A 14,570-nucleotide genomic window follows, 5' to 3' on the forward strand; every position below is an offset into this window, starting at 1 on the left:
CTCATAAATAGTTAAAATTCTTACATGTAAATTGGAAAAAGTTTCCCATGTGAGATGACATGGAGTGGAGATAAGAATGAAAGCTGGAGCCATACACATTGGAATGAAGGAGAATGGCTGTGATGACCACATAGATAAAAGTAACATTAAAGAATTACTCACAGAGAGAATCTAGAGGGAGGCTGCATTCTTTGTCACTCCATGACCTGGGATTCAAGCAGTGGGAATAACATTTCTCTGTGAGTTATTAGAGGAACCCCAACAGCTGCTCCCACACAGGAATCCTGGCCTCTGGGTCAGCCCAGGACCCCTGGCTCCTATTCCTGCATGGGACCCCCAATCACCACTTCTACAAAGGACCTCTGGCCACTGCTCCCACGTGGACCCCCTTCTACCACCATAGGGCTATTTGGTCATTTCCATCCTGGGACACTTCAATCACTGCCATAGTCACCTGCATCTGGGGACACGGAAGAGCATTTGGAGAAAGCTGCCAACCACAACACTGCATGCCACAGAGCTACAACTTCTAACATGCCACCCAAAGCCACTACTCAGCCCAACTCGACCCAACACCCCAACTCTGAAAGCAGACACCTCCAGCTTGGGACACTTTTGTTGCCATCTTTAGTTGGGGCAACTCTCAGCTTGGGAAACTGGCTGGAGCCTAAAAGCAATATCAAGTATTTATAGTACTCCAACTCCCCCTTCTCCCCTTTAGCCACTAACCTGGCACAGCACTTGCAGCTATGTGGCCAGTATATAGCTTGCAAAGACTAGTCCTGACCTGCCTGATTCAAAACACCTCTGAGAAAGGTGCACATGCCCCAGAATGCAGCTCACAAAAACTCCAGAGAGAGGTTCCTGATTGAGAAGTAGAAAGGGAGGGGGTGATTGAGATACAATTTAAAGGCTAAAGTAGAGATCAGGAATTGTGAGATCTATAGGCAAGATGAGAAGAAAAGACCAGGTGCAGGCCCCAAAGGATACCTTTGGGGTGCAATCTTCCAACAAGGACTGGAAAGGGCTATACCCCACCTCCAAGACCAACCCTCCCTCCCTGATAACCTTCACCACCCTGAGGGTGAAGATACCAGCAACCAGCAGACAACCCCTCTCACTGGATATTAAGGGAAGCAGGAAAGATACGAAACTCCAACAGAAAAAAAAAAAAAATCTTTATTTTTTTTTCAGGATTTTCCTTCTTTTTTTCTTTCCTCTCTCTCTTTTTTTTGCCCAAATACTTTTCATGGATTAGGTTACTGAGGACTGTGATGTCAGAATAGTATATTACAGTTGTGTTGCATATTCTTTTATATCTTATTTTTATATTTCTTAATTTTTGTTTGTTTGGTTTTTTTGGTACTCTTTCTATTGTCTTCCCACTTACCTGTCTTCCCCAAATCACATTCTCTCTTTTCTCCTGCTAACAGCCAACTTCTTTCAATTCCTCTTTCATGCTTCCTAAAATCTAGTACCTCTGTATCTTTACCTCCCACTATCTTACCATCTTATCCTACACCCCACCCCCAGTTCTCTCTTTGTCCACCATCAGAAACTGTAGACCCTTGGGCTGGGGTTGTAGCTCAGTGGTAGAGTGTTTGCCTTGAACATGTGAGGCACTGGGTTTGATCCTAAGCACCACATAAAAAATAAATAAATAAATAAAGATATTGTGTCTATCTACAATTTAAAAAAAACCTATAGACCCTTTTGCAAACCTACTGTTTATATTGTAGATAATAAGTGAACTCACCATTTCTGTATATTGTAACAAAAACATAAATGTCTTAATAGGAGCTATTTGGTTTAAGGCTGTGTATTGTTTGAATTGGGATCTGTTAATATTGATCTGCCCCTTAAAGGACAAGTACTGAAACCCTACAGAGACAGTATAAATCTATAGGGTAAAAACTTTAACACCTCAGATCCACAGTGCTAGAAGGGAAGACACAAGACCAACATGGAAAAAAAAAAAAAAAAAAAAGGAAGAAAGTACCCCAAACAAACCAAGATACTACATTATTAGAATCCATGGCCAGCACAGAAGAAGAAATGTCAGAGAAGGAGTTCAGGGTGTATGTGATTAAAATGTTCCTTGAATTAAAGAATGATATAAGAGTGCAAATACAGGCATAAAAGATCATTTTGATAAAGAGCTACATAAGCAATATAGAAGCAAGGCATTACATTTACATGGAGATAGAGATTCTGAAAAAAAAAAAACACAAAACAAACAGAAATCCTTGAAGTGAAGAAAACATAAACCAAATTAAAAACTCAATAGAAAGCATCACCAACAGATTAAATCAGTCAGAAGACAGAACTTCAGACAATGAAGACAAACTATATAATCCTTAAAATAAAGTCAACCACACAGTGAAAATGGCAAAAAAACATAAGCAGAACATTCAAGAATTATGGGATATCATAAAAGACCAAATTTGAAATTATTGGAATAGAGAAAGGCATAGACTTACAGACCAAAAACAATCTATTCAATGAAATAACAATCTATTCAATGAAATAACAATCTATTCAATGAAAAATTTCTGACTAAAAAATTTTCCAAACATGATGAATAAATTGGAAAATCAAATACAAGAGACTTAAAGAACACCAAATGTACAAAATCACAACAGATCTACATAAAGTCACATTATAATGAAAATGCCCAGCATACAGAATAAGGAGAAAATTTTAAAAGCCGCAAGAGAGAGGAATCAGATTACATATAGGGGAAAACCAATTATAATCTTTGCAGAGTTTTCAAGCCAGACCCCGAAAGCTAGAAGATCCTGAAACAACATATACCAAGCTCTGAAAGAAAATGGATGCCAATGAAGAATCTTATATCCAATAAAATTAAGCTTTAGATTTGATGATTAAATAAAAACATTCCATGATATACAAAAGTTAAAAAAATTTACAACTAGAGAGCCTGCACTACAGAACATCTGTGGCAAAATATTTCATGAGGAGGAAATAAAAACAAAGAAAATCAACAAAGGGAGGTATTACACTAAAGAAAAAAAAATCAATCAAATGAGAAATCAAGTTAAGTTAAAATACAAAAATGACCAGGAACACAAACTAGGTCTCAATAAAAACCCTGAATGTTAATGGCCTAAACTCATCAATCAAGAGACATATACTGGCAGATTGGATTTAAAAAAAAAAAAGACCCAACAATATGCTGTCTTCAAGAGACTCATCTCATAAGAAAAGAAATCCAGACTGAAGATGAAAGGTTGGGACAAAACATACCACTCACATGGACTGTGTAAGCAAGCAGGAGTTTCCATCCTCATATCAAATAAAGTAGGTGTCAAGCCAAAGTTACCCAAAAGGGATAAAGAAGGTCATTTCATACTGCTTAAAGAAACCATACATCAAAAAGACATAACAATTATAAATATATATGCCCCAAACAATGGAGCATCTACATTCATCAAACAAACTCTTCTCAATTTCAAGAGTCAAACAGACCACAACACAACAATACTGGGTGACTCTAACACACCTCTTTCACCACTGGATAGGTCTTCAAGACAAAAGCTAAACAAAAAAAGTATAGAACTCAATAATACAACCAATAACTTAGACATAACAAATATATAGAATATTTTATCCATAAATGAGTAAATATACTTGCTTTTCAACAGCACATAGATCCTTCTCAAAAACAGACCACATATTATGCCACAAAGCAACTCTTAGCAAATACAAAAACATAGGGATAGTACCCAGCATTCTATCAGATCATAATGTAATGAAATTACAAATCAACCAAACAAACAATAGAAGCTACTCCAACACCTGGAGACTAAATAATATGTAATTAAATGAAGAATGGGTTGCAGAAGACATCAAAGAGAAGATTAAAAAATTCCTAGAGGTAAATGAGAACAATGATTTAACATATCAAAATCTTTGGGACACTATGAAGGCAGTAGTAAGAGGAAAGTTCATTGCATGAAGTTTATTCCTTAAAAGAAGAAAAATATCAACAAACAAATCACCTAACATTACACCTCAAAGCCCTAGAAAAGGAACAAAACAACACCCAAAGCAATAAAAGACAGGGGATAATTAAAATCAGGGTTGAAATCAATGAAATTGAAACAAAAGAAACAATTTTTAAAAATTGACAAAATAAAAAGTTGGTTCTTTGAAAAAATAAGTAAAATTAATAAACCCTCAGCCATGCTAATGAATAGAAGGAGAAAACTCAAATTACTAAAACCTGTGATACAAAAGAAACTATCATGACAGACACTACAGAAATTCAGAAGATAATTAGAAATTATTTTAAAAATTTGTACTCCAGTAAAATAGAAAATATTGAAGACATCAACAAATTTCTAGAGTCATATGATTTACATAAACTAAATCAGGACATTATACACAAGTTAAACAAATCAATTTCAAGCAATGATATAGAAGATGCCATCAAAAGCCTACCAACCAAGAAAAGCCCAAGACTAGATGGATTCACAGCTGAGTTCTACAAGACCTTCAGAGAAGAACTAATACTAATACGCCTCAAATTATTCCATGAAATAGAAAAAAAGAGAACACTTCCAAACTCATTCTATGAGGTCAATATCACCAATTCCAAAACCAGGCAAAAACATATCAAGGAAAGAAAACTTCAGATTAATATCTCTTATGAACACAGATGCAAAAATTCTCAATAAAATTCTGGCAAATTGAAAGCAAAAACATATTAGAAAGATAGTACACCACTGTCAAGTGGGGTTCATCCCTGGGATTAAAGCTTGACTCAACATATGAAAATCAATAAATGTAATTTATGACATCAATGGACTTAAAGACAAGAATTGTATGATCATCTCAATAGATGCAGAAAAAGCATTCAACAAAATACAGCACTGCTTCACGTTCAAAACACTAGAAAAAATAAAATAATAAGAACGTATCTCAATATTGTAAAAGCTATCTATGCTAAGCCCAAGGCCAACATCATTCTAAATGGAGAAAGATTGAAAGCATTCCCTCTAAAAACTGGAACAAGGCAGGGATGCCCTTTTCTACCACTTCTATTTAACATAGTTCTTGAAACTCTAGCCAGAAGAATTAGTCAGATGAAAGAAATTAAAGGGATATGGATAGGAAAAGAAGCAAACTATCACTATTTGCCAATGATATGATTCTAACAGGATTTGAAAAATTCCACCAGAAAACGTCTAGAACTAATAAATGAATTTAGCAAAATAGCAGGATATAAAATTAAGATCCATAAAAAATGCATTTCTATACACCAGTAACAAATCCACTGAAAGAGAAACTAGAAAAACTACCCCATTTATAATAGCCTCAAAACAAACAAACAAACAAACCCCTGGGAATCAATTTAACGAAAGAGGTAAATGATGTTTATAATGAAAATTACAGAATGCTAAAGAAAAAAAAATTAAAGAAGACCTTAGAACATGGAAAGATCTCCCTTGTTCTTGAACAGGCAGAATTAATATTGTCAAAATGACTATACCATCAAAAGCACTATACAAACTTAATGCAATTCCAATCAAAATCCCAATGACATTCCTTATAGAAATAGAAAAAGCAATCATGAAATTCATCTGGAAAAATAAGAGACCCAGAATAGTCAAAGAAATCCTTAACAAGAAAAGTGAAGAAGTGAGGCAGGTGGTATCACAATACCATTCCTTAAACTATATTACAGTGCAGTAGTAAGAAAAACAGCATGTAATCACACCAAAATAGACTTGTAGATCAATGGTACAGAACAGAGGACACAGAGACAAATCCACATAAATACAGTTATCTCACACTAGACAAAGGTGCCAAAAACATATATTGGGGAAAAGATAGCCTCTTCAACAATCAGTGCTGGGAAAACTGGAAATCCATATGCAGCAAAATGAAATTAAACCTCTATCTCTCACCATGCACAAAACTCAACTCAAAGTGGATCAAAGACCTAGAATTAGGCCAGAGACCCTGTGTCTTATAGAAGAAAAAGTAGGTCCAAATCTTTTATCATGCCAGATTAGGCCACTACTTCCTTACAAGACTCCTAAAGGACTAGAAATAAAATCAAGAATCAATAAATGGAATGAATTCAAACTGAAAATCTTCTTCTAGCAAAGAAAACAATCAGTGAGGTGAACAGAAAGCTTACAGAATGAGAGCAGATTCTTACCACTTGCACATCAGATAGAGAATTAATATCCAGGATATATAAAGAATGTAAAAATCTTAACACTAAAAAACAAATAACCCAATCAATAAATGGACTAAAGAACTGAACAGATACTTCTCAAAAGATGATATACAATTGATTAACAAATATATTTTAAAAAGTTCAACATCTCTAGCAATTAGAGAAATGAAAATCAAAACTACTCTAAGATTTTCTCTCACTCCAGTCAGAATGGCAGATATTAAGAGTACAAAGAACAGATAGTGTTGGTGAGGAAGTGGTGGTAAAGGCACATTCATACATTGCTGGTGGGACTGCAAATTGGTGCAACCAATATGAAAAGCAATATGGAGAATCTTTGGAAAACTGGGAATGAAACCACCATTTGGCCCAGTTAGCATATTCCTTAGTTTATACCCCAAAGACTTAAAAACAGCATACTACAGGGAGGTAGCCACATCAATGTTTATAGCAGCACAATTCACAATAGCTAAATTGTGGGACTAACCCAGATGTCATTCAATAGATGAGAGGATAAAGAAATTGTGGTATATATACACAGTGGAATATTACTTAGCATTAAAAGAGAATAAAACCATGGCATTTGCAGGTAAATGGATGGAGAATGTCATGCTAAGTAAAGTAAACCAATCTCAAAAAAACCACAGGCCAAATGTTTTCTCTGATAAGTGTATGCTGATCCATAATGGGGATGGGAGAGCATGGGAGAAATGGAGGAAGTTCAAATGGGGCAAAGGGGAAGGAGGGGAAGGGGGGACATGGGGGTAGAAAAGATGGTGGAATGAGATGGAGATCATTACCCCAGATACTTGTATAAAGACACGAATGATGTGATTCTACTTGGTACACAACCAGAGGAATGAAAAATTGTACTCCATTTGTGTACTAAGAACTGAAATGCATTCTGCTGTTACGGATAACAAATTTGAACAAACAAATAAATTAATAAATTAAAAAAATTACACACACATTATTACTATTTCCACAGTTCTCTTGCCCAGAAAAGTTATCATTAGATTGCAATGTTTTATATCCAAGTTAATTTAAATGAAATCAAAGTTTGTGGGTGTTTTGTTGACCCACAGTGCTAACACATGGAGGAAATATAGGATAATTTTTGTGTGTTTTTGGTGTTCATTTGAATCAAATTTTGTGTGTTTCTGTGTGGAGACATGTGCTACTGTACCTGTAAGACCTAAAAAGGGACAGGTTTAGTTTACAATATAAGGACTGCGATGTGCAGATGTACTGGGAAAGCATGCCATATACTATCTATCCTACAATCTGTAATAGCCCTTATATATTATAAAGTAGAATAAAAGAGGTCTCTAAAATCAAAAGATACCTAATAAAATAAATTGTAGGAGTTTTAAAAGTTTATATAATTTTAAACTTTTTTTTTCTGGTCATATTTCCTTGTGGGGTGTCCAAGACTAAACAGGTGGTCCTATTCTGGGCTGTTTTTCTAAATTTTTGGAGGTCAGTCAGGAGTTACTCTTATTTAGTTTATGAGGAATGCTTGTCTTCCTCAGTCTTTTTTCTCTACCGAACATGCCAAGAGCCATGATAGGCCAGTTTCTTGTTGACCACAGGATTTCCCATGCAAGCACTGAGAATATCTCTCTCTTCAATGACTCCTTTAAACAAAATATGCACTGTAGGATCCTAGTCTCTGGGGTGTTCTTAATCCACCTGATTGGGAGATTTTATGACTTTCCAGAGATGCCCAGCCTTTAGGAGTACTGTCATTCTATAAGGTAAGATATTAACATTGTAATTCAAAATATAAAGATCTAGGGCTCATTTTCATCTCTCTATATCATTCTTATAACTGTCTTAATATCTCCACAAACACAAACAGAAAAACTATAACAATTTGATTTATGCAAATTATATTTCCCAAATAAGTTTGATTAATGTGTTAAATAATTAAGAGATGTTACAGTACTATTTATCCAACAGTATGTCTGTTACATAAATCCCTTAGTCAAGTGGAAAACTGTGATATCTTTGAGATAATGACATGATTCAATACATGACAGTGTTAACATATTAACATTCACTTATATTCATTAACATGTTGCATACATAATGTGAATATAGGTAAAAATGCACTGTAAACTGGGCATGGTGGCCCATGCCTGTAACCCAAGCACATTGGCAAGCTGAGGAAAAATTTTCACAAGTTCAAAGTCAGCCTTAGCAACTTAATGAGGTTTTAGGCAACTTAGCAGACCCTGCCTCAAAATTTAAAAGGGCCAGGGGGGAAGACTGGGAATGCGGCTCAGTGGTTAAGCATCCTTAAATTTAACCCACAGTACAAGAAATAAAGTTTAAAACATTAAAATTTAATGTAAAGCCTCTTATAATTGTTTCTTATAATTGTTTTCTCCAGTATTCAAAAGTGCAAATATTCAGTAATCTTTGATTTATAAGAAATGTGTATCCTTTCAAAGATGAGTTATTTGCATTCTGGATGTATAATATTTACAATGATGTTGTTATTTCTCCATATCTCCTAATAATAATTAATAAATTTTAAGCAAATGTTAAAGCCAGTTGCTCATTTTCTATATTTAAATGATTTTCTCTTTTACTGACTCTCAAATATATCAAGTTATGAGGTATGGATAAGGACTTTACTATACTTCTTTTATACTTGTCAAGGTTTTTTATTGTAAATATTTTGCCTTTATATACAACATATATTTTGGACAAATGCTGTTTAACCTTCACTACAGGTATAAGGTTTCAGATGTTCAATAAATTTGAAATTTAAATAAAGGCTTGGAAACATTATTTAACTTTTTAAGATTGCTAAGCACTATGAATTCTCCAAAGTTCAATAATGTCTGAGCAATGGCTATGAGTTTTAAAACAATTTTTTCCACTCATACTCTCTCCTACTAGTATGTTTTCTCAGGTGCTGAGTAAGGGGTGACCAACTGTTAGAGACATTTTTACATTGTCACAGTTTTTTCATTTGAATAATTTTTCTCTGCTGTAATTACTCTGGTATGGAATAAATTTTGACCCACCCTTGAAGAAATGGCATAATGTTATCATTTGTAGATCTTGTCTCCAATATGAATTCTCTGATGTCTAGTAAGGTTTGATGGATGATTAAAAGTTTTGCCACATTCTTTGCATTTGTAAGCCTCTCCAATATGAATTCTGCTGTGGTAATTAAGGGCTGATTTTTGACTATAAACTTTGTCACATTCTTCACATTTGTAGGGCTTCTCTCCAGTATGAATTCTGCTGTGGTAAATAAGGCTAGTTTTTCGATTAAAAGCTTTGCCACATACTTTGCATTGATAGGGCTTCTCTCCACTATGACTTCTCTGATGGCGAACAAGGCTTGATTTTTTGCTAAAACCTTTGTCACATTCTGTACATTTGTAGGGCTGCTCTCCAGTATGAAGTCTGCTGTGGCAAACAAGGCTTGATTTTTCATTAAAAGCTTTGTCACATTCTGTACATTTGTAGGGCTTCTCTCCAGTATGAATCCTCAGGTGGGGAATAAGGTATGCTTTTTTAATAAAAGCTTTGCCACATTCTTTACATTTGTAGGGATTCTCACCAGTATGAATTTTGCTGTGGTAAGTAAGGTTTGATTTGTCATTAAAAGCTTTGTCACATTCTTTACATTTGTAGGGCTTCTCTCCAGTATGAATTCTGCTGTGGCGAATAAGGCTACTTTTTCGATTAAAAGCTTTGTCACATACTTTGCATTGGTAGGGATTCTCTCCAGTATGAATTCGCTGGTGGCGAATAAGTCTTGATTTTTTACTAAAAGCTTTGTCACATTCTGTACATTTGTAGAGCTTCTCACCAGTATGAATTCTGCTGTGATAAATAAGGTGCATTTTTTTAATGAAAGATTTGCTACATTCTGTACATTTGTAGGGCTTCTCTCCAGTATGAATTTTCTGGTGGTGAATAAGGTGTGTTTTTTTAATGAATGCTTTGCCGCATTCTTTACATTGGTAGGGCTTCTTTCCAGTGTGAATTCTCCGATGGCAAATAAGGTGAGATTTTTCATTAAAAGCTTTGTCACATTCTTTAAATTTGTAGGGCTTTTCTTCAATATGAATTCTATGGTGGTGAATAAGGGCTGACTTTTGATAATATAATTTCTGATGTTCATTCTCACTTACAATTTTCCATATTTTTCTTTGTTGTGAATAGTCAAGTTCATAATTTCCATATTTTCCATTTATTACTTTTTGACATATATGTTTTATGCCCTGTTCTTGTGAAAATTCTTGCATATAATGAGAAGCCATGCCTGAAATAAACCAATATAGAAATTATTTTACTTACTAGACTGGGATGAATATATTTTGCATAGATAAGATATGAAATTATCACAATGTAAGGAAATCAGTGGGATAACATATTAGTAAATCGAAGGTCATCATTACTCCAGAAATATATAAGTAAAAATGTACAGACAAAAATTACCTTGTGAAAATTACTCAAACTATTGTAGAGACCATAGTATCCAAGATGATTATATTACTAAGGAGAATAATATAGTAGAGAGAAAAAAAATGTAACTTTTTCCAAATACAGCCATTGCTTCTCCACAATATAGCATTGTGCAATTAGAAAAAATCCACCAGCTACCTTCATTCTCAGTAGAATAAGAAAAATATAAAAGACACACACAAGCATTTGTGGCTTTCTTGAAGTGTTTGAAAACTACTTTCCATCTACCATGACAGAGAGATCTGGAAATAACAGATAGATTTTGGATGATAATACCACAGATCCAACAAGAGCAAAGAGACTATGGACTCCTAAAAAAATAAGGACAAAATTTTTAATAAGAAAAATACACAATATGTCTAGAAAATTCTCCATGAAAACTAGTTTGGGAGGGAATAAAAACCTTACACAGCCTACATCCATATTATTTGGATGAAGCCAACATGGCACTCAAAACTAATAAGTTGTTTTTTATGTTTTTAAATTTGTGTTATTTGCTGATTTGTTTTATTGAAAAATTCAACTTTGTGTATTTGCTAAGTATATCATGGTATTTTAAGGTATATATATATATATATATATATATATATATATATATATATATAAAGCGAAATGACTAAATGAAGTGAATTAATACATGTATTAATTCATATATTTATCAGTTTTGTGCTTAACAAAATATTGCATTCATTCTATTAGTACTTACTAAGAACATAACATACTCACCATGTGATACAAAAATACTCTTGACCTTCTTATGCCCATTCAAATAAAAATTTCTAAACTTTGACTAACAATATGCCAACACTCCACAAAACACAGTACCTGGTCACCACAATTTTACTCTGTGGATTTCTGACTTCCACATGTTAGTCAAATTTTCCTGCAACTGACTTTCTGTATCTGCCTTATTTCACTTAATGCAAAGTCCTGCATATTCATCCTATGTTACTTTAAATGGCAAGATATTTTCATATCTAAATAGCAATGGCATATAAATACCACAATTTTACTAACTTGATCATTGATGGGCACACAGGTTGAGACCATATCTTGAATATTGAGAACAATGTTTTCACTGAACACAATAGTGGAGCTATCTCTTCCACGTGCTGATTTCATTTCTTATGGATACATATTTAATATTGGCATTTCTGTATCATGAGGTCATTCTACTTTTAATTATTTATGTGTTGTGCTTGGGATTAAGCCCAAGGGTTCTATACTACTAAATTACAACACAGCTATTAAAATTGTTTCAGACATGATGTTCCTAAATTTCTGTGACTTGCCTCAAAATTGAAATCTTTTGCATGGCCTCCAATTAGCTAGGATTACAAGCTAGTAGCACTATACTTGCCTTTTAAAATTTATTTTAAAACTATTTTCCACAAGGACTATATAATCTACTGTTGTCCGTTTTTTTTTTTTTTTTAATGGACAAATCAATTAACAATATACAGCACATAAAGATAAAGGAAACCGTGGTTTAATCAAAGTAACAACAACAACAACAACAAAAAAAAAAAAAAAAAAAAAAAAAACCCCAAAACATTAGGAATTGAACATTAGGATAGTGAGAGTTATAAATTACCCAAAACTACACTAAGTAAACATTTGAAGGGAGATTAGATAACTAAATTTAGACAAAGATTGTTAATATAAATAAGCAGAAATTGTGAATGCGAATAATTCCTCAAGAAAAAAGTGTCTGAAAGAGGCAGTCATGGTGTGTAAAGCTGTAATCTTAGCCATCTGGGAGAGGCTGAGCAGAAAACCCATAAGCTCAAGTCCAGTTTTAGCAACATAGTGAGATCCTGTGCAAAATTAAAAACCTATAGAATATATAAAGGGAAGTGGTAGAGAAATTCAAGTATGCCATTATGAAAAGTGATAAGCCACAAGTTAAAGCATTAAGCAAAGTAGGAAAAACAATTATAAGAAATATAGAAAACAACTTTCAAAGTAACAGTAGCAAGTTCTTCACTTTTAAAAATTCATTTGATTATTAATGCATTATTACAAGCCACAAATCAAAAGGAAAAGCTTTACTAACAAAATTAAATCTAAAAAGGAAAAAAGAATTGCTGAATTAATTCCACAGAGTGTGGTAAAAAATGGAGCATGGCCTGCTCCCTAGGGTGCTCTGGGGTGCTCCAGCCCCAGGCTAGTGAGGAGCTGGGGAGCCCATGAAAAGCCTAAAGTTTCTGCCCTGCAGACCCCTGGAGCTCCCAATGTTACTGTCCACTGGTTGGCCAAGGCTGTGAAGAACCTAAAAGCCTCTCCCCCTGCCTGGATGACCTGATAATGGCAATGATCTATAGAACCTCAGACCCAGGATCTCTGGGCTGCCAAATCTCCTGGCCCGATCCTGTCCATCCTAGCCAAAGCCAGCACTGAGAAAATGGCAACTCTGTATGGTGGGGGCATAGCATGTCAAGAAGACTGGTGGCCAACCAAATGCCTAGAGGCCATCAGGGGCTTTAAGGGCCTAAGAAGGTGAGTGGATGATGGGTTGTGCAGCCAATCAGCACAGACTAGGGCTCTCAGTGACCACTCCAGGAGGGCTTCACAAGAATACAACTTGTCCTGACAAGGAAAACAAAGGCCTTATCCATCCTGGAATGTGAGTGAAGCCCTGGAGCATAATGGGTGGAAGGGTGAACACCCTTGGGTATTTGGTGTTTATTCAACCAAAGAGAGAAACTGTAGGGTAACATACCATATTTGATCAATTGAAAATGTCTACCACACTTCAGGTAGATTTACTGGCCTGTTGTACAAGGCCTGTATATATAATATGAAAAAGCTGTTCTCAACTTTTAAAACTTTTGCCACATCTGGACATTCATTTTTTTTTTTTTTTGAGAGAGAGAGAAGAGAAGAGAGAGAGATAGATAGATAGAATTTTTTAATATTTATTTTTCAGTTTTTGGTGGACACAACATCTGTATTTTATTTTATGTGGTGCTGAGGATTAAACCCAGCGCCCCGTGCATGCCAGGCAAGCGCATCACTGCTTGAGCCACATCCCCAGGCCACACATCTGGATATTCTAAATGTAAACAGTTTGACAACATATAATAGAGTTACATAATAATGTCTTGAAAATGGCCATTTGTTTTAAAAAATCAGAAACATCTTCTGGAATTGATCTTGAAATGGAGTTTTTAGACCACATCTAGCAGTGGCAGTTATCCACATTTTTTTCAGTGGGTTAGAAGACATCACGAAGACTTGGACCACAAGAAGAAATTGTCCTGTGCCAGACTGGTTATATATAAAAGAAATTTTTCATATATTATAACCATTATTTTGTATGTGTATTTTACTCCTCATTACTAAGTACTAATTACTAATGCTAAGTACTTTTTAAAAGAAATATCTAGACTTTCTAGATGTACTTAATATATGTCAAAAGTAGAAGTAAATATAACACATTGTATAATTTTTTTTTTAAATTTATATAAAAATTTTTTGGGGGGTGGGGAAATAGCCAAAACCTCTGTTGAGTAATACATATTGTGTGCTGATTCTCTGGAGCACCATGCCAGTGTGCTTACAATGAGGCAAGAGTAACCACTGTTCCTATGTCTGTGGGTTTTGTTTTACTGTGCTGTGTACTTAGTGTATATAAAGGACCAACAAGTCCTAATCTACATCTAGCTTTTCTAGCTGTTAAAGAGGTTGCCAGTGTATGACAAAAGTATAATTAGTAAACAAGTTTTGTATGTTTTGTGTTAAAATTCTTGGGAAGAATTGTCTTCTAAAAATGTGATCATTAGAGTTCACAGGGTTGGGGAAGGGCCAGAATGATCATATTTTGAAGACATTTTCAAATTAGGACTCTTGTTACATATGTGCA

General features: G+C 34.6%; 1 protein-coding gene across 1 annotated transcript in view; it reads right to left on the minus strand.

Annotated features, from left to right (window-relative positions):
• Nucleotides 1-8,086: 8,086 nt before the first annotated feature.
• LOC114105754 (zinc finger protein 420-like) overlaps nt 8,087-14,570 on the minus strand; it is a 36,182-nt gene continuing 29,698 nt past the window's right edge. Inside the window, exon 3 of the mRNA XM_027952322.2 lies at nt 8,087-10,502. Within this exon, the coding sequence (XP_027808123.2) occupies nt 9,274-10,502 (1,229 nt within the window). The 3' untranslated portion in view covers nt 8,087-9,273. The remainder of the gene's footprint in view (nt 10,503-14,570) is intronic.

The sequence above is a fragment of the Marmota flaviventris genome, chromosome 7 (assembly GCF_047511675.1).
Source record: "Marmota flaviventris isolate mMarFla1 chromosome 7, mMarFla1.hap1, whole genome shotgun sequence".
NCBI classification, from domain to species: Eukaryota; Metazoa; Chordata; class Mammalia; order Rodentia; family Sciuridae; genus Marmota; species Marmota flaviventris.